Source organism: Panulirus ornatus, chromosome 63 (genome assembly GCF_036320965.1).
Source record: "Panulirus ornatus isolate Po-2019 chromosome 63, ASM3632096v1, whole genome shotgun sequence".
In the NCBI taxonomy this organism is placed as follows: domain Eukaryota; kingdom Metazoa; phylum Arthropoda; class Malacostraca; order Decapoda; family Palinuridae; genus Panulirus; species Panulirus ornatus.
The window spans coordinates 565,672-590,275 of NC_092286.1; the positions used below are offsets into that span (position 1 = coordinate 565,672).

A 24,604-nucleotide genomic window follows, 5' to 3' on the forward strand; every position below is an offset into this window, starting at 1 on the left:
CCTGCCCACAACATGCGAGGCTGCCACTCCGCCTCAACCTATCCAGGTGCCTATCGAGTCTGGGCCTGACGAAGGTGCAGATATTGACCATACATGTGCAGGGAGGGCAGCTCAAGCTGTACATAGTTGGGCATGAGGGAGGGATGGCAGCTCAAGTTGTACATAGTTGAGCATGAGGGAGGGAGGGCAGCTCAAGCTGTACATAGTTGAGCATGAGGGAGGGATGGCAGCTCAAGTTGTACATAGTTAGGCATGAGGGAGGGAGGGCAGCTCAAGCTGTACATAGTTGAGCATGAGGGAGGGAGGGCAGCTCAAGCTGTACATAGTTAGGCATGAGGGAGGGAGGGAGGGCAGCTCAAGCTGTACATAGGCATGAGGGAGGGAGGGAGGGCAGCTCAAGGTGTACATAGTTGGGCATGAGGGAGGGATGGCAGCTCAAGCTGTACATAGTTAGGCATGAGGGAGGGAGGGAGGGCAGCTCAAGTTGTACATAGTTGAGCATGAGGGAGGGATGGCAGCTCAAGTTGTACATAGTTAGGCATGAGGGAGGGAGGGCAGCTCAAGCTGTACATAGTTGAGCATGAGGGAGGGAGGGCAGCTCAAGCTGTACATAGTTAGGCATGAGGGAGGGAGGGAGGGCAGCTCAAGCTGTACATAGGCATGAGGGAGGGAGGGAGGGCAGCTCAAGGTGTACATAGTTGGGCATGAGGGAGGGATGGCAGCTCAAGCTGTACATAGTTAGGCATGAGGGAGGGAGGGAGGGCAGCTCAAGCTGTACATAGTTAGGCATGAGGGAGGGAGGGAGGGCAGCTCAAGGTGTACATAGTTGAGCATGAGGGAGGGATGGCAGCTCAAGTTGTACACAGTTAGGCATGAGGGAGGGAGGGCAGCTCAAGCTGTACATAGTTGAGCATGAGGGAGGGAGGGCAGCTCAAGCTGTACATAGTTAGGCATGAGGGAGGGAGGGAGGGCAGCTCAAGCTGTACATAGTTAGGCATGAGGGAGGGAGGGAGGGCAGCTCAAGGTGTACATAGTTGGGCATGAGGGAGGGATGGCAGCTCAAGCTGTACATAGTTAGGCATGAGGGAGGGAGGGAGGGCAGCTCAAGCTGTACATAGTTAGGCATGAGGGAGGGAGGGAGGGAGGGCAGCTCAAGGTGTACATAGTTGAGCATGAGGGAGGGATGGCAGCTCAAGCTGTACATAGTTAGGCATGAGGGAGGGAGGGAGGGAGGGCAGCTCAAGGTGTACATAGTTGGGCAGGAGGGAGGGAGGGCAGCTCAAGCTGTACATAGTTGAGCATGAGGGAGGGAGGGCAGCTCAAGCTGTACATAGTTATGCATGAGGGAGGGAGGGAGGGCAGCTCAAGGTGTACATAGTTGAGCATAAGGGAGGGAGGGCAGCTCAAGCTGTACATAGTTGAGCATGAGGGAGGGAGGGAGGGCAGCTCAAGGTGTACATAGTTGAGCATGAGGGAGGGAGGGAGGGCAGCTCAAGGTGTACATAGTTGAGCATGAGGGAGGGAGGGAGGGCAGCTTAAGCTGTACATAGTTGTGCATGAGGGAGGGAGGGAGGGCAGCTCAAGGTGTGCATAGTTGAGCATGAGGAAGGGAGGAAGGGCAGCTCAAGCTGTACATAGTTGAGCATGAGGGAGGGAGGGAGGGCAGCTCAAGCTGTACATAGTTAGGCATGAGGGAGGGAGGGAGGGCAGCTCAAGCTGTACTTAGTTAAGCATGAGGGAGGGAGGGCAGCTCAAGCTGTACATAGTTGAGCATGAGGGAGGGAGGGCAGCTCAAGCTGTACATAGTTGAGCATGAGGGAGGGAGGGAGGGCAGCTCAAGCTGTACATAGTTGAGCATGAGGGAGGGAGGGAGGGCAGCTCAAGCTGTACATAGTTGAGCATGAGGGAGGGAGGGCAGCTCAAGCTGTACATAGTTGAGCATGAGGGAGGGAGGGCAGCTCAAGCTGCACATAGGCATGAGGGAGGGAGGGAGGGCAGCTCAAGCTGTACATAGTTAGGCATGAGGGAGGGAGGGAGGGCAGCTAAAGGTGTACATAGTTGGGCATGAGGGAGGGAGGGCAGCTCAAGTTGTACATAGGCATGAGGGAGGGAGGGAGGGCAGCTCAAGCTGTACATAGTTAGGCATGAGGGAGGGAGGGAGGGCAGCTCAAGGTGTACATAGTTGGGCATGAGGGAGGGAGGGAGGGCAGCTCAAGGTGTACATAGTTGACCATAAGTTTGTGACACAGTAACATTGGTGTGTGTGTGTGTGTGTATGTGTGAGATAATGATGATAAGGGTTCATCTTGCATGTGCTTCCCGTCTCAACATGTGTTTGTAAGCGGCACTTGTCTCCTCTTCTTTATTGACCTCTTTACTGCTAAAGCATTGGTGCTTGATCATATATATATATATATATATATATATATATATATATATATATATATATATATATATATATATATATATATATATTGCCTATGGATAGGGAAGAAAGAATAGTGGCCACGTATGTGGTGCGAGTGGGAAGATCAGAGCTGGAAATCTTCTTTATTGTTGTTGTCCAGATGGTGAGCTGAGGGTTGTAGGAGCTGAGGGAAGGTGGAGCTGAGGCTTGTAGGAGCTGAGGGAAGGTGGAGCTGAGGGTTGTAGGAGCTGAGGGAAGGTGGAGCTGAGGGTTGTAGGAGCTGAGGGAAGGTGGAGCTGAGGGTTGTAGGAGTTGAGGGAAGGTGGAGCCGAGGGTTGTAGGAGTTGAGGGAAGGTGGACCTGAGGGTTGTAGGAGTTGAGGGAAGGTGGAGCTGAGGGTTGTAGGAGCTGAGGGAAGGTGGAGCTGAGGGTTGTAGGAGCTGAGGGAAGGTGGAGCTGAGGGTTGTAGGAGCTGAGGGAAGGTGAAGCTGAGGGTTTTAGGAGCTGAGGGAAGGTGGAGCTGAGGGTTGTAGGAGTTGAGGGAAGGTGGAGCCGAGGGTTGTAGGAGTTGAGGGAAGGTGGAGCTGAGGGTTGTAGGAGCTGAGGGAAGGTGGAGCTGAGGGTTGTAGGAGCTGAGGGAAGGTGGAGCTGAGGGTTGTAGGAGCTGAGGGAAGGTGAAGCTGAGGGTTTTAGGAGCTGAGGGAAGGTGGAGCTGAGGGTTGTAGGAGTTGAGGGAAGGTGGAGCCGAGGGTTGTAGGAGTTGAGGGAAGGTGGAGCTGAGGGTTGTAGGAGCTGAGGGAAGGTGGAGCCGAGGGTTGTAGGAGCTGAGGGAAGGTGGAGCCGAGGGTTGTAGGAGTTGAGGGAAGGTGGAGCTGAGGGTTGTAGGAGTTGAGGGAAGGTGGAGCCGAGGGTTGTAGGAGTTGAGGGAAGGTGGAGCTGAGGGTTGTAGGAGTTGAGGGAAGGTGGAGCTGAGGGTTGTAGGGGTTGAGGGAAGGTGGAGCTAAGGGTTGTAGGAGCTGAGGGAAGGTGGAGCCGATGGTTGTAGGAGTTAAGGGAAGGTGGAGCTGAGGGTTGTAGGAGTTGAGGGAAGGTGGAGCTGAGGGTTGTAGGAGTTGAGGGAAGGTGGAGCCGAGGGTTGTAGGAGCTGAGGGAAGGTGGAGCCGAGGGTTGTAGGAGTTGAGGGAAGGTGGAGTTGAGGGTTGTAGGAGTTGAGGGAAGGTGGAGCCGAGGGTTGTAGGAGCTGAGGGTTGTAGGAGTTGAGGGAAGGTGGAGCTGAGGGTTGTAGGAGTTGAGGGAAGATGGAGCTGAGGGTTGTAGGAGTTGAGGGAAGGTGGAGCCGAGGGTTGTAGGAGTTGAGGGAAGGTGGAGCTGAGGGTTGTAGGAGTTGAGGGAAGGTGAAGCCGAGGGTTGTAGGAGTTGAGGGAAGGTGGAGCTGAGGGTTGTAGGAGTTGAGGGAAGGTGGAGCCGAGGGTTGTAGGAGTTGAGGGAAGGTGGAGCCGAGGGTTGTAGGAGTTGAGGGAAGGTGGAGCCGAGGGTTGTAGGAGTTGAGGGAAGGTGGAGCTGAGGGTTGTAGGAGTTGAGGGAAGGTGGAGCCGAGGGTTGTAGGAGTTGAGGGAAGGTGGAGCTGAGGGTTGTAGGAGTTGAGGGAAGGTGGAGCTGAGGGTTGTAGGAGTTGAGGGAAGGTGGAGCTGAGGGTTGTAGGAGTTGAGGGAAGGTGGAGCTGAGGATTGTAGGAGTTGAGGGAAGGTGGAGCTGAGGGTTGTAGGAGTTGAGGGAAGGTGGAGCCGAGGGTTGTAGGAGTTGAGGGAAGGTGGAGCTGAGGGTTGTAGGAGTTGAGGGAAGGTGGAGCCGAGGGTTGTAGGAGTTGAGGGAAGGTGGAGCTGAGGGTTGTAGGAGTTGAGGGAAGGTGGAGCCGAGGGTTGTAGGAGCTGAGGGAAGGTGGAGCCGAGGGTTGTAGGAGTTGAGGGAAGGTGGAGCCGAGGGTTGTAAGAGCTGAGGGAAGGTGGAGCCGAGGGTTGTAGGAGTTGAGGGAAGGTGGAGCCGAGGGGTGTAGGAGCTGAGGGAAGGTGGAGCCGAGGGTTGTAGGAGCTGAGGGAAGGTGGAGCTGAGGGTTGTAGGAGCTGAGGAAAGGTGGAGCCGAGGGTTGTAGGAGTTGAGGGAAGGTGGAGCTGAGGGTTGTAGGAGCTGAGGGAAGGTGGAGCCGAGGGTTGTAGGAGCTGAGGCTTGAAGGAGCTGAGGGAAGGTGGAGCTGAGGGAAGGTGGAGCCGAGGGTTGTAGGAGTTGAGGGAAGGTGGAGCTGAGGGTTGTAGGAGCTGAGGGAAGGTGGAGCCGAGGGTTGTAGGAGCTGAGGGAAGGTGGAGCTGAGGGTTGTAGGAGCTGAGGGAAGGTGGAGCTGAGGGTTGTAGGAACTGAGGGAAGGTTGAGCTGAGGCTTGTAGGAGCTGAGGGAGGGTGGAGCTGAGGGTTGTAGGAGCTGAGGGAAGGTGGAGCCGAGGGTTGTAGGAGTTGAGGGAAGGTGGAGCTGAGGGTTGTAGGAGCTGAGGGAAGGTGGAGCTGAGGGTTGTAGGAGCTGAGGGTTGTAGAAGCTGAGGGAAGGTGGAGCCGAGGGTTGTAGGAGCTGAGGCTTGTAGGAGCTGAGGGAAGGTGGAGCTGAGGGTTGTAGGAGCTGAGGGAAGGTGGAGCCGAGGGTTGTAGGAGCTGAGGGAAGGTTGAGCTGAGGCTTGTAGGAGCTGAGGGTTGTAGGAGCTGAGGCTTGAAGGAGCTGAGGGAGGGTGGAGCTGAGGGAAGGTGGAGCTGAGGGTTGTAGGAGCTGAGGGAAGATGGAGCTGAGGGTTGTAGGAGTTGAGGGAAGGTGGGGCCGAGGGTTGTAGGAGCTGAGGGAAGGTGGAGCTGAGGGTTGTAGGAGCTGAGGGAGGGTGGAGCTGAGGGAAGGTGGAGCCGAGGGTTGTAGGAGCTAAGGGAAGGTGGAGCTGAGGGTTGTAGGAGCTGAGGGAAGTTGGAACTGAGGGTTGTAGGAGCTGAGGGAAGGTGGAGCTGAGGGTTGTAGGAGCTGAGGGAGGGTGGAGCTGAGGGTTGTAGGAGCTGAGGGAAGGTGGAGTTCAGGGAAGGTGGAGCCGAGGGTTGTAGGAGCTGAGGGAAGGTGGAGCTGAGGGTTGTAGGAGTTGAGGGAAGGTGGAGCTGAGGGTTGTAGGAGCTGAGGGAAGTTGGAACTGAGGGTTGTAGGAGCTGAGGGAAGGTGGAGCCGAGGGTTGTAGGAGCTGAGGGTTGTAGGAGCTGAGGAAGGGTGGAGCTGAGGGAAGGTGGAGTTCAGGGAAGGTGGAGCCGAGGGTTGTAGGAGCTGAGGGAAGGTGGAGCTGAGGGTTGTAGGAGCTGAGGGAAGGTGGAGCTGAGGGAAGGTGGAGTTGAGGGAAGGTGGAGCTGAGGGAAGGTGGAGCTGAGGGTTGTAGGAGTTAAGGGAAGGTGGAGCTAAGGGTTGTAGGAGCTGAGGGAAGGTGGAGCTGAGGGAAGGTGGAGTTGAGGGAAGGTGGAGCTGAGGGAAGGTGGAGTTGAGGGAAGGTGGAGCTGAGGGTTGTAGGAGCTGAGGGAGGGTGGAGCTGAGGGAAGGAGGAGTTGAGGGAAGGTGGAGCTGAGGATTTTAGTAGTTGAGGGAAGGTGGAGCTGAGGGAAGAAGCTAATGATAGGTTTGATATGTTTAAATGTCAGTCATGTGTTCCCGAGGCTCACTGGGGTTAAGGCCATATATATACACTCGTGCAGAAGCCAAACTCTTATCTGATTAGAAATGGTTAACAAGTGTTATGTGATGAGGCATAATGTTACAATGTGGTGACGACATAATATACCTGGCTGTGTGAACATTATTAAATGTACTTTACTTGACATGTTCCTTCAATTTATATCTCGCCGTAAGTTGTAAAACTGAAGATTTAGAATGATAGATTTGTGTGGTGTCGCGTGTTACACTAACCAGGGAGATCCAAGAATGATAGGTTTGTTTGGTGTCATGTGTTGCACTAACCAGGGAGACCCAAGAATGATAGGTTTGTTTGGTGTCATGTGTTACACTAACCAGGGAGATCCAAGAATGATAGGTTTGTTTGGTGTCATGTGTTACACTAACCAGGGAGACCCAAGAATGATAGGTTTGTTTGGTGTCCTGTGTTACACTAACCAGGGAGATCCAAAAATGATAGGTTTGTGTGGTGTCATATGTTACACTAACCAGGGAGATTCAAGAATGATAGGTTTGTGTAGTGTGGTGTGTTACACTAGCCAGGGAGATCCAAGAATGATAGGCTTGTGTGGTGTGGTGTGATACACTAACCAGGGAGATTCAAGAATGATAGGTTTGTGTGGTGTCCTGTGTTACACTAACTAGGGAGATCCAAGAATGATAGGTTTGTGTGGTGTAGTGTGATACACTAACCAGGGAGATTCAAGAATGATAGGTTTGTGTAGTGTGGTGTGTTACACTAGCCAGGGAGATCCAAGAATGATAGGTTTGTGTGGTGTGGTGTGATACACTAACCAGGGAGATTCAAGAATGATAGGTTTGTGTAGTGTGGTGTGTTACACTAGCCAGGGAGATCCAAGAATGATAGGTTTGTGTGGTGTGGTGTGATACACTAACCAGGGAGATTCAAGAATGATAGGTTTGTGTAGTGTGGTGTGTTACACTAGCCAGGGAGATCCAAGAATGATAGATTTGTGTGGTGTGGTGTGATACACTAACCAGGGAGATTCAAGAATGATAGGTTTGTGTAGTGTGGTGTGTTACACTAGCCAGGGAGATCCAAGAATGAAAGGTTTGTGTGGTGTGGTGTGATACACTAACCAGGGAGATCCAAGAATGATAGGTTTGTGTGGTGTCGTGTGTTACACTAACCCGGGAGATTCAAGAATGATAGGTTTGTGTTATGTGTGTTACACTAGCCAGGGAGATTCAAGAATGATAGGTTTGTGTGGTCTCGTGTGTCACACTAACCACGGAGATCCAAGAATGATAAGTTTGTGTGGTGTCGTGTGTTACATTAACCAGGGAGATCCAAGAATGATAGGTTTGTGTGGTGTCGTGTGTTACACTAACCAGGGAGATCCAAGAATGATAGGTTTGTGTTATGTGTGTTACACTAGCCAGGGAGAGTCAAGAATGATAGGTTTGTGTGGTGTCGTGTGTTACACTAATCAGGGAGATCCAAGAATGATAGGTTTGTGTGGTGTCGTGTGTTTCGCTAACCAGGGAGATCCAAGAATGATAGGTTTGAGTGGTATCGTGTTTTACACTAACCAGGGAGATTCAAGGATGATGGGTTTGTGTAGTGTCGTGTGTTACACTAACCAGGGAGATTCAAGAATGATAGGTTTGTGTAGTGTCGTGTGTTACACTAACCCGGGAGATTCAAGAATGATAGGTTTGTGTAGTGTCGTGTGTTACACTAACCAGGGAGATTCAAGAATGATAGGTTTGTGTGGTGTCGTGTGTTACACTAACCAGGGTGATCCAAGAATGATAGGTTTGTGTGGTGTCGTTTGTTACACTATCTAGGGAGATCTAAGAATGATAGGTTTGTGTGGTGTCGTGTGTTACACTATCTAGGGAGATCTAAGAATGATAGGTTTGTGTGGTGTTGTGTGTTACACTAACTAGGGAGATCCAAGAATGATAGGTTTGTGTGGTGTCGTGTGTTACACTATCTAGGGAGATCTAAGAATGATAGGTTTGTGTGGTGTCGTTTGTTACACTATCTAGGGAGATCTAAGAATGATAGGTTTGTGTGGTGTCGTGTGTTACACTATCTAGGGAGATATAAGAATGATAGGTTTGTGTGGTGTCGTGTGTTACACTATCTAGGGAGATCTAAGAATGATAGGTTTGTGTGGTGTCGTGTGTTACACTATCTAGGGAGATCCAAGAATGATAGGTTTGTGTGGTGTCGTGTGTTACACTATCTAGGGAGATCCAAGAATGATAGGTTTGTGTGGTGTCGTGTGTTACACTATCTAGGGAGATCTTGGACGTATAGGTTTGTGGTTACGGGTTATCCTTTAAAAGCATATGTATGGTGATCGTGATTTATGAAAGGTTGTGGCTGGTGATGATGTATGGAAGGTTGTGGCTGGTGATGATGTATGGAAGGTTGTGGCTGGTGATATTTGGAAGGTTGTGTCTGGTGATAATGTATGGAAGGTTGTGGCTGGTGATGATGTATGGAAGGTTGTGGCTGGTGGTGATGTATGGAAGGTTGTGGCTGGTGATGATGTATGAAAGGTTGTGGCTGGTGATGATGTATGGAAGGTTGTGGCTGGTGATGATGTATGGAAGGTTGTGGCTGGTGATGATGTATGGAAGGTTGTGGCTGGTGATATTTGGAAGGTTGTGTCTGGTGATAATGTATGGAAGGTTGTGGCTGGTGATGATGTATGGAAGGTTGTGGCTGGTGATGATGTATGGAAGGTTGTGGCTGGTGATAATGTATGGAAGGTTGTGGCTGGTGATGATGAATGGAAGGTTGTGGCTGGTGATGATGTATGGAAGGTTGTGTCTGGTGATAATGTATGGAAGGTTGTGGCTGGTGATGATGTATGGAAGGTTGTGGCTGGTGATGATGTATGGAAGGTTGTGGCTGGTGATGATGTATGAAAGGTTGTGGCTGTTGATGATGTATGAAGGTTGTGGCTGGTGATGATGTATGGAAGGTTGTGGCTGGTGATGATGTATGGAAGGTTGTGGCTGGTGATGATGATGATGTATGGAAGGTTGTGGCTGGTGATGATGTATGGAAGGTTGTGGCTGGTGATGATGTATGGAAGGTTGTGGCTGGTGATGATGTATGGAAGGTTGTGGCTGGTGATGATGTATGGAAGGTTGTGGCTGGTGGTGATGTATGGAAGGTTGTGGCTGGTGATGTTGATGTATGGAAGGTTGTGGCTGGTGATGATGATGATGTATGGAAGGTTGTGGCTGGTCATGATGTATGGAAGGTTGTGGCTGGTGATTATGGCGTATGGAAGGTTGTGGCTGGTGATGATGATGATGTATGGAAGGTTGTGGCTGATGATGATGATGTATGGAAGGTTGTGGCTGATGATGATGTATGGAAGGTTGTGGCTGATGATGATGTATGGAAGGTTGTGGCTGGTGATGATGATGATGTATGGAAGGTTGTGGCTGGTGATGATGATGATGATGTATGAAGGTTGTGGCTGGTGATGATGATGTATGGAAGGTTGTGGCTTGTGATGATGATGATGTATGGAAGGTTGTGGCTGGTGATGATGTATGGAAGGTTGTGGCTGGTGATGTTGATGTATGGAAGGTTGTGGCTGGTGATGATGATGTATGGAAGGTTTTGGCTGATGATGATGTATGGAAGGTTGTGGCTGGTGATGATGATGATGTATGGAAGGTTGTGGCTGGTGATGATGTATGGAAGGTTGTGGCTGGTGATGTTGATGTATGGAAGGTTGTGGTTGGTGATGATGTATGGAAGGTTGTGGCTGGTGATGTTGATGTATGGAAGGTTGTGGCTGGTGATGATGATGATGTATGGAAGGTTGTGGCTGGTGATGATGCATGGAAGGTTGTGGCTGGTGATGTTGATGTATGGAAGGTTGTGGCTGGTGATGATGATGTATGGAAGGTTGTGGCTGGTGATGATGTATTGAAGGTTGTGGCTGATGGTGATATATGGAAAGTTGTGGCTGGTGATGATGATGATGTATGGAAGGTTGTGGCTGATGATGATGTATGGAAGGTTGTAGCTAGTGATGATGATGATGTATGGAAGGTTGTGGCTGGTGATGATGTATGGAAGGTTGTGGCTGGTGATGTTGATGTATGGAAGGTTGTGGCTGGTGATGATGATGTATGGAAGGTTGTGGCTGGTGATGATGTATGGAAGGTTGTGGCTGGTGATGTTGATGTATTGAAATTTGGGGCTTGTGATGATGATGATGTATGGAAGGTTGTGGCTGGTGATGATGACGTATGGAAGGTGTGGCTGGTGAAGATGACGTATGGAAGGTTTTGGCTGGTGATGATGATGTATGGAAGGTTGTGTCTGGTGATGATGACGTATGGAAGGTTGTGGCTGGTGATGACGATGATGTATGGAAGGTTGTGGCTGTTGATGATGACGTATGGAAGGTTGTGGCTGGTGATGATGATGCATGGAAGGTTGAGGCTGGTGATTATGGCGTATGGAAGGTTGTGGCTGGTGATGATGTATGGAAGGTTGTGACTAGTGATGATGATGTATGGAAGATTGAGGCTGGTGATTTTGGCGTATGGAAGGTTGTGGCTGGTGATGATGTATGGAAGGTTGTGGCTGGTGATGATGTATGGAAGGTTGTGGCTGATGATGATGACATATGGAAGGTTATGGCTGGTGATGATGTATGGAAGGTTGTGGCTGGTGATGATGACGTATGGAAGGTTGTAGCTTGTGATGATGATGTATGGAAGGTTGTAGCTGGTGATGGTGATGTATGGAAGGTTATAGCTGGTGATGATGATGTATGGAAGGTTGTGGCTGGTGATGATGTATGGAAGGTTGTAGCTGGTGATGATGACGTATGGAAGGTTGTGGCTGGTGATGATGATGTATGGAAGGTTGTGGCTAGTGATGATGTATTGAAAGTTGTGGCTGATGGTGATATATGGAAGGTTGTGGCTGGTGATGATGATGATGTATGGAAGGTTGTGGCTGGTGATGATGATGTATGGAAGGTTGTGGCTGGTGATGATGTATGGAAGGTTGTGGCTGGTGGTGATATATGGAAGGTTGTGGCTGGTGATGATGATGATGTATGGAATGTTGTGGCTGGTGATGATGGTGATGTATGGAAGGTTGTGGCTGGTGATGATGTATGGAAGGTTGTGGCTGGTGATGATGATGTATGGAAGGTTGTGGCTGATGATGATGATGTATGGAAGGTTGTGGCTGGTGATGGTGATGTATGGAAGGTTGTGGCTGGTGATGGTGATGTATGGAAGGTTGTGGCTGGTGATGATGATGTATGGAAGGTTGTGGCTGGTGATGGTGATGTATGGAAGATTGTGGCTGGTGATTAGGGCGTATGGAAGGTTGTGGCTGGTGATGATGCATGGAAGGATGTGGCTGATGATAATGTATGGAAGGTTGTGGCTGGTGATGGTGATGTATGGAAGGTTGTGGCTGGTGATGATGATGTATGGAAGGTTGTGGCTGGTGATGATGTATGGAAGGTTGTGGCTGGTGATGGTGATGTATGGAAGATTGTGGTTGGTGATTAGGGCGTATGGAAGGTTGTGGCTGGTGATGGTGTATGGATGGTTGTGGCTGGTGGTGATATATGGAATGTTGTGGCTGGTGATGATGATGTATGGAAGGTTGTGGCTGGTGATGGTGATGTATGGAAGGTTGTGGCTGGTGATGGTGATGTATGGAAGGTTTTGGATGGTGATGATAATGTATGGAAGGTTGTGGCTGGTGATGATGTATGGAAGGCTGTAGATGGTGATAGTGATATATGGAAGGTTGCGGCTGGTGATGATGATGTATGGAAGATTGTGGCTGATGTTGTATGGAAGGTTGTGGCTTGTGATGTTGATGTGTGGAAGGTTGTGACTGGTGATGGTGATGTATGGAAGGTTGTGGCTGATGGTGATGATGTATGGAAGGTTGAGGCAGGTGATGATGGCGTATGGAAGGTTGTGGCTGGTGATGTGTATGTGTATGGATATGTATGGAAGGTTGTGGCTGATGATGATGATGTATGGTAGGTTGTGGCTGGTGAGGATGATGTATTGAAGGTTGTGGCTGATGGTGATGTGTGGAAGGTTGTGGCTGGTGATGGTGATGTATGGAAGGTTGTGACTGGTGAAGTTGATGTATGGAAGTTTGGGGGTTGTGATGATGTATGGAAGGTTGTGGCTGATGGTGATGATGTATGGGAGGTTGCGGCTTCTGATAACGTATGGAAGGTCGTGGCTGGTGATATATGGAAGGTTGTGGCTGGTGATGATGTATGGAAGGTTGTGGCTTGTGATGATGATGTATGGAAGGTTGTGGCTGTTGATGATGTTGTATGGAAGGTTTTGGCTGGTGATGATGTATGGAAGGTTGTGGCTGGTGATGATGATGTATGGAAGGTTGTGGCTGGTGATGGTGATGTATGAAAGGTTGTGGATGGTGATGATGACGTAAGGAAGGTTGTGATTGTTTATGATGTATGGAAGGTTGTGACGTGATGATTATATGTGGAATGTTGTGGCTGGTGATTAGGGCGTATGGTAGGTTATGGTTGGTGATGACGTATGGAAGGTTGTGGCTGGTGATGATGATGATGTATGGAAGGTTGTGGCTGGTGATGGTGATGTATGCAAGGTTGTGGCTGGTGATGATGTATGGAAGGTTGTGGCTGGTGATGATGTATGGAAGGTTGTGGCTGGTGATGATGTAAGGAGGGTTGTGGCTGGTGATGATGACGTATGGAAGGTTGTGGCTGGTGATGGTGATGTATGGAAGGTTGTGGCTGATGATGATGTATGGAAGGTTGTGGCTGGTGATGATGACGTATGGAAGATTGTGGCTGGTGATGATGATGATGTATGGAAGGTTGTGGCTGGTGATGATGATGTATGGAAGGTTGTGGCTGGTGATGATGACGTATGGAAGGTTGTGGTTGGTGATGATGACGTATAGAAGGTTGTGGTTGGTGATGATGATGATGTATGGAAGGTTGTGGCTGGTGATTAGGGCGTATGGAAGGTTGTGGCTGGTGATGATGACGTATGGAAGGTTGTGGTTGGTGATGATGATGTATGGAAGGTTGTGGTTGGTGATGATGACGTATGGAAGGTTGTGGTTGGTGATGATGACGTATGGAAGGTTGTGGCTGGTGATGATGATATATGGTAGGTTGTGGCTGGTGATGATGATGTATGGAAGGTTTGTGGCTGGTGATGATGACGTATGGAAGGTTGTGGTTGGCGATGATGATGTATGGAAGGTTGTGGCTGGTGATGATGATGATGTATGGAAGGTTGTGGCTGGTGATTATGGCGCATGGAAGGTTGTGGCTGATGATGATGACGTATGGAAGGTTGTGGTTGGTGATGATGATGTATGGAAGGTTGTGGCTGGTGATGATGATGTATGGAAGGTTGTGGCTGGTGATGATGACGTATGGAAGGTTGTGGTTAGTGATGATGATGCATGGAAGGTTGTGGCTGTTGATTATGGCGTATGGTAGGTTGTGGTTGGTGATGATTACGTATGGATGGTTTTAGCTGGTGATGTATGGAAGGTTGTGGTTGGTGATGATGATATATGAAAGGTTGTGGCTGGCGATGAAGATGTATGGAAGGTTGTGGCTGGTGATGTATGGAAGGTTGTGGCTAGTGATGATGATGTATGGAAGGTTGTGGCTGGTGATGATGATGCATGGAAGGTTGTGGCTGGTGATTATGGCGTATGGTAGGTTGTGGTTGGTGATGATTACGTATGGATGGTTTTAGCTGGTGATGGTGATGTATGGAAGGTTGTGGTTGGTGATGATGACGTATGGAAGGTTGTGGCTGGTGATTATGGCGTATGGTAGGTTGTGGTTGGTGATGATTACGTATGGATCGTTTTAGCTGGTGATGATGTATGGAAGGTTGTGGCTGGTGATGATATATGGAAGGTTGTGGCTGGTGATGATGTATGGAAGGTTATGGTTGGTGATGATGACGTATGGAAGGTTGTGGCTGGTGATTATGGCGTATGGTATGTTGTGGTTGGTGATGATTACGTATGGATGGTTTTAGCTGGTGATGATGATGTATGGAAGGTTGTGGCTGGTGATGATGATGATGTATGGTAGGTTGTGGTTGGTGATGATGTATGGAAGGTTGTGGCTGGTGATTATGGCGTATGGTAGGTTGTGGTTGGTGATGATTACGTATGGATGGTTTTAGCTGGTGATGATGATGTATGGAAGGTTGTGGTTGGTGATGATGATGTATGGAAGGTTGTGGCTGGTGATGATGATGATGTATGGATGGTTGTGACTGGTGACGATGATGTATGGAAGGTTGTGGTTGGTGATGATGTATGGAAGGTTGTGGCTGGTGATGATGATGTATGGAAGGTTGTGGCTGGTGATGATGATGCATGGAAGGTTGTGGCTGTTGATTATGGCGTATGGTAGGTTGTGGTTGGTGATGATTACGTATGGATGGTTTTAGCTGGTGATGATGATGTGTGGAAGGTTGTGGCTGGTGATGATGTATGGAAGGTTGTGGCTGGTGATGATGATGATGTATGGAAGGTTGTGGCTGGTGATTATGGCGTATGGTAGGTTGTGGTTGGTGATGATTACGTATGGATGGTTTTAGCTGGTGATGATGATGTATGGAAGGTTGTGGTTGGTGATGATGATGTATGGAATGTTGTGGCAGGTGATGATGATGATGTATGGAAGGTTGTGGCTGGTGATGATGACGTATGGAAGGTTGTGCCTGGTGATGACGTATGGAAGGTTGTGGCTGGTGATGATGACGTATGGAAGGTTGTGGCTGGTGATGATGTATGGAAGGTTGTGGCTGGTGATGATGATGTATGGAAAGTTGTGGCTGGTGATATATGGTGGATTGTGGCTGGTGATGATGTATGGAAGGTTGTGGCTGGTGATGATGACGTATAGAAGGTTGTGGCTTGTGATGGTGGTGATGTATGGAAAGTTGTGGCTGTCGATGATGACGTATGGAGGGTTGTGGCTGGTGATGTTGTATGGAAGGTTGTGGCTGGTGATGATGACGTATAGAAGGTTGTGGCTGGTGATGATGATGATGTATGGAAGGTTGTGGCTGGTGATGATGACGTATGGAGGGTTGTGGTTGGTGATGATGTATGGAAGGTTGTGGCTGGTGATGATGATGTATGGAGGGTTGTGGCTGGTGATGGTGTATGGTAGGTTGTGGCTGGTGATGACGTATGGAAGGTTGTGGCTGGTGGTGTATGGAAGGTTGTGGATGGTGAAGATGATGTATGGAAGGTTTTGGCTGATGATGATGTATGGAAGGTTGTGGCTGGTGATGGTGATGTATGGAAGGTTGTGGCTGGTGATGATGATGTATGGAAGGATGTGGCTGGTGATGATGATGTATGGAAGGTTATGGCTGGTGATGATGATGTATGGAAGGTTGTGGCTGGTGATGATGTATGGAAGGTTTTGGCTGGTGATGGTGATGGTTGTGGCTGGTGATGGTGATGCATGGAAGGTTGTGGCTGGTGATGATGTATGGAAGGTTGTGGGCTGGTATTGGTGATGTATGGAAGGTTTTGGCTGGTGATGGTAATGTATGGAAGGTTGTGGCTGGTGATGGTGATGTATGGAAGGTTGTGGCTGGTAGTGGTAATGTATGGAAGGTTGTGGCTGGTGATGGCGATGTATGGAAGGTTGTGACTGGTGATGGTGATGTATGGATGGTTGTGGCTGGTGTTGGTGTTGTATGGAATGTTGTAGCTGGATATGGTGTTGTATGGAAGGTTGTGGCTAGTGTTGGTGATGTATGGAAGGTTGTGGCTGGTGATGATATATGGAAGGTTGTGGCTGGTGATGATAATGTATTGAAGGTTTTGGCTGATGCTGATGATATATGGAGTGCTTTGTCTGTTGATAATGATTTATGGAATGTTGTGGTTGTTGATTCAAGTGAGTATCAGGTTGTGGATGGTGGTGTTGATGAAAAGGAAGTTATTGCTGGTGATGTTGATCATTCAAAAATTATGGCTGGTGGTGTTGGTGAGTGGCAGGTGATGGTGTTGAATGGGATGTTATGGTTGATGTTTGTGGCTGATGATGAATTATAAGTTACTATCTGATATACCTTGAACCTCTATGTCACCAAAAGTGCAACTACACTTTGTTTATAGTTGGCCTTTTACATAACGTAACTTGAATGTTATATGTATTCTTAGCAGCATCGGTGTCTTTAGTTTGTTATCTGTATTGTATGCATTCAGATACTCTGTATGTGTACAGCATGTCTTGCCTTACTTTGTATTGAATGTGTCATTTCCTCTTTCCCACTGGGACAATGGCTCTCAGGGTCCTTAGGATCACTTAGGCCTACTTGTCACCCAACTATGTCGTCATATGTTTATGGTTGTGGTACCAACCATGTGATATCACCTTGCCTTAGTTGTGTTTCTTTCACCTACATTATCAAAGGAATGCTTTGTCAGTATATGTACAGACAAATATATCCCTAGAAGTAAAGTTATGTTTTTGTTTGACCTCCTATCATTACAAGCCAAGCTCACAGCTATACTGTTATTGTGGTTGTTGCAGGCATGCCAAGGATAATGGGTATCGATCATGGATAGTGAACAACCGCATCAGGAGTTGGTGAAATGTGTGGTTGTGGGCGACACAGCCGTGGGCAAGACCAGGCTCATCTGTGCGCGTGCATGCAACAAGAGGTTTTCGCTCTCCCAGCTCCTCAATACCCACGTGCCCACAGTCTTTGCCATCGATCAGTACAGGATATACAAGGAGGTAGGAGATATTCTCGCCAGTGTCAGGACTTTTGATATATACAGTGGTGGGTTTTGGGACCATAGCCCTTAGTTTTGGCCCAATAGAGGTATTCTGTTGTACCATTGTTGATATTCCATTGGTCCATTAGTCACAAACAACAGGGGTGTGTTTCATCATAAAAGTCAAAATTTAAAAGGAAAATCTTTAATCAATCTTTAACAAAGTGTTTAAGCTACTCTGAGTATACTGGGAAATATTATCCTTGTGATTTGAACATCTTCAACATTTGTTATTCATATCCTGTAGTAGATGTATTATTTTGTAATTAAGCATAAAACTAGGTATACAAAGTATTTAGGTCTCACCAGCATGCACACATGGATTGTGTGTAGCTCTCTATATGAACTGTCCTCTGACTCCCAACTCATCTTGATAACACTCCACGTGGCTCACCCAATCTTCACAAAATATGGGAAAGCATACTGGCCATTTTTCACACAGTACATGGAAACAAATGTCTAAAACTTCATGATGATTTCCCATCCATAGATCATGCAGTCTCACACTTCATTAACATCTCCAACCAAGCCAGGAAAAAGGACTTACCACAAGGGTATAAAAAGCTTTACAACCCCACAAGTTACACACCTTATAAAGCAAAGAAATCAGCTCAGACAAAATCATTCACCATCATCAGAAATCAGAAAACTAATCCAAACTCTGAATAACACTATCACCAACCTAATCACTGGAAGAAAAAAAAATGGCTTTCATATATTTACACAGTAAACTACAAAACCCACAGCACCCAACTCTGGTGTACATTAGAGAAGATCCATACTAACTGCACCAATCCAGCCCTTACTCATGAAGCTTTCCTGACCCATTCCAATGATATCCCTTCCAAAGAACACACAAACATACTCATTGGACAGTGCTCAAAAATCTGCCACAAACCAACCCCACACCTAAACAGGAAAGCCATGAAAGACACAGAATTCATCCCTTCACTCCCACTGATACAAAGAATGCAATTAAGACCTTGAATAACTCCTGCAACAGGCTGTGACAGCATATCAGACCTTCAAATAAATCACTTTGGCTCATTTTGCAATCCAAGCACTTACAAATACCTTCATCCAATTCTGGTTACTCAACAAAATCCTTAATATCCAGAAAATTTGCCAGCATAATACCAATCCTAAGTTCTCTGAACCACCAAACTCTGTCTTCTCCAAGTGCCCTGTATCACTTTTATCCCCATTATCCAAACTCTTTGAAAAACTGATCCACAGCAGAATGAAACAGAATGTTCTACTTTCACCCACAGAACATGGCTTTAAACCCACTGCTCCACCACCACACTACTCACTAACCTCAACAACATATCTTAAATGGCTTCACCCCACCACAGCTTGATAGCTTCAACCAACCTCAGCCCCCTCTTGCACATTACTTATGGCAGTAGGCATCGATAATGTGTTCAACACACTGTGCCCCGACACATCACTTTAAAGATAACATCACCCACAACAGTGACAAAAAGTGGCTGGCCCGTTTCATAGCCGGTCGCGTTGATAGAGTCACTCACATTGGCTTCACCTCTATAGCACTTAAACTCTGCACTGGACTTCCCTAAGGAGCAGTTTTTCTGCAGCTCTCTTCAGTCTCTTCCTACACAATTTCCCTCTACCTGTAGCAAACCACAAAATGAATGTTTTCTCATGTGGAGATGACCTACCAGTCACATCACAACACCCTGACACCACGGTAGCAACAACAGATATGCAACACTATATTATACAGTTAAAGCAATAGCATACCCAGAACAGAATGATATCATCTCTACAGAAGTCCTCATTCACTCTTCTAACCCCAGGTTGAAGTGAATCCAATTCATGCCATTACTCACCTTGAATGGACAAATCATTCCCACCAAACAGAACACCACCCATTCTAGGCATCACACTCCCCGTACCAATAACATCAATGCAAAAGCAATGCACGCAGTAAATGCTGTCTGAATGCTAACTAGATTTGGAAGGAAAAAGAATCTCTCAACACCTACAAACAATTCATCCTCTCCACAATAAAATATGCTTCATTTGCATGTTCTGCCCTCTCAAAAGTAAATATAACAAAGCTACAAATGACACAAAATAATGCGCTCAAGAGAATCACTGACTGCATAGCATCCACATACACTAAGCATCCACACAATGAAAGATCCTCTTAATACAAGCTTACCTCAACATTCTTAGCAGTCACTTCTGTGCAACAAAAGATCCCACCCACCTAAACCACTCCAAAACTAACCACCACCCCAACTAGAAATAAAAGCTTACCCCCCCTTTCCTGTTCTACGGTAACCACTCTTCACAGATTCCTATGCCCCCAACAGATGTAGCAGAAGAAACATTCACACTGAAGTAACCTGACAAGCACAAGATACATTCCCTCAAGACTCATTCTTAAACTCCAGTCCACCAGACATTCACCCAACAGGAGCCACACTCCCTTGACAAACAGTAGTAACTATTTCCTATCCACACTGTGGCCATCAGCCAATCCTACAACACTACAACACCACTTCAAAATATCCAAAGACCCTTCATGCCCACAATGCGGCTACTGCATCGAACAAGCTTGGCACCTTTTACTCAATTGCCGTGCACTTTCTGCAAATCAGTGCACACATCACTACTCTGATGACCCATGTTAACTACCCATTTGTAATTGCTTATTTGTATTGTATGTTGAGGGAGTTTTACACTTGTGTGGCCCCATACTATGAACACTACTGTCATATAGCCTCCTAGATTTATGTCTGCTGCCTGCATTAACCATGTAGTCAAAGTGGTCCATTCATCCACCATTTTTATACTATAAAAGTGTTTCTTTACATCCTTATTTACAAGTTTCTTGCATAATTTTATATTAGGTCCTTTGGTTACTCTGTACTAACATCTCTCAAAGAACTGTTGTCTGTCCACTTCATCAATCTCTTTTAAAAACTCAGAATGTGGCCAGGTCACTCCTCAAGCTTCTTTCTTCCAAGGTAGATGAATTTAAATCCTCTTTACCAATGGATGCATTTGATTGATTCACTGCTGTGGGAGCCTCATACAGATAGAAGGGATTTTTCGAGTAGATTATTGGTAAGTTGTATGCATACATACTGACTTCCTGCCCCAGGAGTCCCTTTTATATTTATGAGGCTCTTGCTGCACTCAGGAAGATGGCCATGTCCACCTGTTGGAACCATTGATCATAAACTGTTGAAATGTTGTGTATGTGTATCTGTGTAGTGAGAGTGCAGGGTAATTGAGTAGTAAGTGTTTAGTGTCCTTCTTAATGTAGGTAGTTGTGTTATGGGCATGAAGGGTTTTGGGATACGCTGAAGTGGTGTTTGTAGTATTTGATGGGTGATGTCCAAAGTACAGATGGGATAGTGTGATTTGTGTTTGTCTAGTAAGTGTAATTTTTGAGTTCCTGAAGGGTGTACGTTTGGTGGGTTAGAGTTGAAGACTGAGTTGGAAGGTTGGTCGGTTGTGCTTTTTAGGTTATTTCAGTGTGTATGTATGTATGTGTGTGTGTGTGTGTGTGTGTGTGTGTGTGTGTGTGTTTTGTTAGTGTTGTATTTGTTGGGGTAAGGAGGAATCTGTGAGTAGAGGTTGCTGAAGTATGAGGCACAGGTAAGCTTTCTATTTCCACTTAGGGGTTGGTAGTTAGTTATAGGGTGGTTTAGGATGGAGCATTCAAGTGCTGTTGCATAGAATTGAGTGCTGAGCATATTATGGTGGGACCATATTGGGAGGATTGTTGTCTCTGTGAAGGTTCTGAGTGTTTGCAATTGCTAGGTAGCCAGTGATTGTTCTGAGCATACTGTTTGTGTGGTTTGCAGCTTTGTTGAATTTGGTTTTGAGAGAGAGTGGGAGACCAGGTAGGTGAGTCATAAATTACTTGTAGAGGATCTCGTGGGATTCTTTTTCTTATCCAAATTTCATGTTAGTTTGTGTTCATAAGGCATTAAGTTTGTGTTTTGGGTAGTGAATATTATGTATGTCATATGTGATGCCTAGAATGGTTACTGTTTTGTTCAGTGGGAGAGATTGTATATTCAAGGTGACTGGAGGGTGCAAGCTGGATTTATATCTGTCTGTGATTAAAAGATAGAATGAAGATTTCTGTGGAGATGCAGACATTCTGTTTTGGGTGAGTCATTATGCCAGTTTTGTCATGTAATGTTGCATGTTTGATGTAGCTACTGTGGTGTTAGGGTGTTGTAACATGATTGTGAGGTTGTTTGATATGAAACAACCCTCATTTTGTGGTTTGCTTGTGATATTTGGCGGTTATGCAGTGAGTGAAGTCACCTTTGCTAAGACTGTATCATTGTGAGTACATTCTCATCAAAGAAACTTTCACTCCAAAAGAGTCTACATTTCCTGGAAGTTGTGCAACCTTAAGTTGCAGGAGCCCTTGCAAAGGTCCTGGGTAACAGCATGACCCTTTGATAGAAATTCATCTTTGGGTAATAATTATGAATGAATGAATATCTCTGGGGATAGGGGAGGAAGGAAACTTTTTTCATATTCCCTGCTTGTAGATGATGATTAAGAGGGATGGGAGTGGGGCTGGACCCCCCCCCCCCCTTCATGTATTTCAATTTCTAAAAGTTGGAAGAGAAGTAACCAAGTGAGGCATACTTATCCTCCTCAAAGACTCATGCTGGGGTGTCTGAATGTGTTTGGAAATAGACTAGATGAAAAGAGAGGAGAGATAGGTACTAGTAGTATGTTTGAAGAAAGGAACCTGGGTGTTTTACCTCCAAGTGAAACAAAGTTCAAGGGGTAAGGGGAAAGAATAGATTGGCAATGTCATAGATATAAAGTCTGCGGTTAGTGTTAGGACAGTAGAAAAGGAAGCAGTAGCACTTCTGCTGAGGAAGGAGGTGTGGGTATGTGTGAAAGAGTGTAGGAAAGTGAGCCTCAGACTTTGTAAAACTGAATGTGAATTATGAGAGTTGGGTAATTATTACTGCTTATGCACCTAACCACAGGAAGTCTGACAAAGAGAGGCAAGTGTTTTACGAGCTGAGTGAGTGTGTCAGCAGTTTTAATGTAAGAGATGGGATATAAGTAATGGGTTATTTGAATGCAAAAATTGTTAATGTGGCAGTTGAGGGTATAACTAGGTGCATGGGGTATTCAGTGAGGTGGATGGAAGTGGTGAACAGCTTGTGGGATTTTGTGCTGAAAAAGGACTTGTGATTGAGAATACTTGGATCAAAAAGAGGTTATGAACTGGATGTGGAACTGGAAAGATAGTACGCTGTCATTGTTGGATTACGCAGTGTTGGGATGTCTGATCATTACCTGGATGAGGTGAGGATGAAAATTTGTAGATGTTTTCAGAAAAGGGGAAATTATGTGGCTAAGAGGATGGTGATATTAAGTGAGCTTGGAAAAGAGGCATGTGTGAAGAGATACCAGGAGAGACTATGTGTAGAATGGCAGAAGGTGAGAGTAAATGAAGCTAAGGAAGTGGGTGAGGAATGGGAGGTGTTTAGGGAAGCAGTGTTGGCATATGCGAGAGAAGTATGTGGCTTGTGGAAGGGGAGTGAGTGAGAAATGTATAAGGGGAAGCAGGAAAAAGTCATGAGGAAGGTATAGGAGCTGAAAAAGTAGGCATTTGAGAGGCAGGATAAATAAGAATCATCAGACTTCAGGGAGAATAAGAAAATGTTTTGAAGGGAAGTTGATAGGGTTGAAAAAAGCAAGAGAACAAATGGGAAGATCGGGGGTGAAGGGGTAAAATAAGGAAGTGGCTACAGGCAAAGATGAGGTGAAGTGGAGATAGAGTTAGTATTTTGAAGGGTTGTTGAATATGTTTGATGACAGGGTGGCAGCTGCAGAGTTTGGGTTGGGGAGGTTTACAAAGTGAGTCATGGGAAGCAGTTTAGTGAAAAGGGAAGTGTTGAAAGCCTTACCAAAATGAAGTGTGGCAAGGTGGCTGTAGTTGATGGTATTATACTTGAATGTTTTAAAAAAGGGGTGACTGTTTTGTTTATTGGTTTGTCAGGATTTTCAGTGCATATATGGTTGAAGTGAGTATTTTGAAGTTTTGTTGAATGTGTTTAATGATGGAGTGGCAGTTTTAAGGTGTTTTGGTTGGGGGTGGTGTGTGAAGTGAGAGGGTCAGGGAGAATGGTTTGGTAAAGAGAGAAGAGGTAGTGAAAGCTTTGTAGAGGATGAAATCAGGCAAGGCTGCAGGTTTGGATGGTATTTCAGTGGAATTTATTAAAATGGGGGTGACTGTGTTGTTGACTGGTTGGTAAGGATATTCAGTGTATGTATGGACCATGGTGAGGTGCCTGAGGATTGGCTGAATGCATGCATAGTGCCATTGTATAAAGGCAAAGGGGATAAAGGTGAGTGTTCAAACTACAGAGGCATAAGTTTGTTGAGTATTCCTGGGAAATTATATGGGAAGGTATTGATTGAGAGGCTGAAGGCATGTACAGAGCATCAGATTGGGGAAGAGCAGTGTGGTCTCAGTGGTAGAGGATGTGTGGATCAGATGTTGGCTTTGAAGAATGTATGTGAGAAATACTTAGAAAAACAGATGGCTTTGTATGTAGCATTTATGGATCTGGAGAAGGCATATGATAGGGTTGATAGAGATACTTTGTGGAAGGTCTTAAGAGAATATGGTGTGGGAGGTAAGTTGCTAGAAGCAGTGAAAAATTTTTACCAAGGATGTAAGACATGTGCACGAGTAGGAAGAGATGAGAGTGATTGGTTCCCAGTGAATGTCGGTTTGCAGCGGATGTGTGTGATGTCCCCATGGTTGTTAAATTTGTTTATGGATGGAGTGGCTGGGGAGGTAAATGCAAGAGTTTTGCAGAGAGGGGCAAGTATGCAGTCCGCTGTGGATGAGAGGGACTGGGACATGAGTCAGTTGTTGTTCACCGATGATACAGCTGTAGTGGCTGATTTGTGTGAGAAACTGCAGAGGTTGGTGACCGAGTTTGGAAGTGTGTGAAAGGAGAAAGTTGAGAGTGAATGTGAATAAGAGCAAGGTTATTAGGTTCAGTAGGGTTGAGGGACAAGTTAATTGGGATATGAGTTTGAATGGAGAAAAATTGGAGGAAGTGAAGTGTTTTAAATATCTGGGAGTGGACTGCGCAGTGTATGAAACCATGGAAGTGGAAGTGAGTCACAGGGTGGGGGAGGGGGCCAAGGTTCTGGGAGTGATGAAGAATGTGGAAGGAGAGGACGTTATCTCGGAGAGCAAAAATGGATATGTTTGAAGGAATAATGGTTCCAACAATGTTATATGGTTGCGACGTATGGGCTATAGAAAGGGTTGTACGGAGGAGGGTGGATGTGTTGGAAATGAAATTTTCGAGGACAGTATGTGGTGTGAGGTGGTTTGATTAAGTAAGTAATGAAAGGGTAAGAGAGATGTGTGGAAATAAAAAGAGTGTGGTTGAGAGAGCAGAAGAGGGTGTGTTGATATGGTTTGGACATATGGAGAGAATGATGAGAAAAGATTGACAAAGAGGATATATTTGTCAGAGGTGAGGGGGAACAAGGAGAAGCGGGAGACCAAATTGGAGGTGGAAGGATGGAGTGAAAGGGTTTTTGAGCGATCGGGGCCTGAACATGTAGGAGGGTGAAAGGCG

The 24,604-nt window shown here is 46.6% G+C and overlaps 1 protein-coding gene across 3 annotated transcripts in view; it reads left to right on the forward strand.

Annotated features, from left to right (window-relative positions):
• Positions 1 to 24,604, forward strand: part of RhoBTB (Rho-related BTB domain containing) — a 424,985-nt gene that overhangs the window by 39,567 nt on the left and 360,814 nt on the right. For all 3 annotated transcript variants that reach the window (XM_071656696.1, XM_071656694.1, XM_071656695.1), the window contains exon 2: positions 16,726 to 16,932. In XM_071656696.1, coding sequence (XP_071512797.1) covers positions 16,753 to 16,932 — 180 coding nt within the window. In that variant the 5' untranslated portion in view covers positions 16,726 to 16,752. The remainder of the gene's footprint in view (positions 1 to 16,725; positions 16,933 to 24,604) is intronic.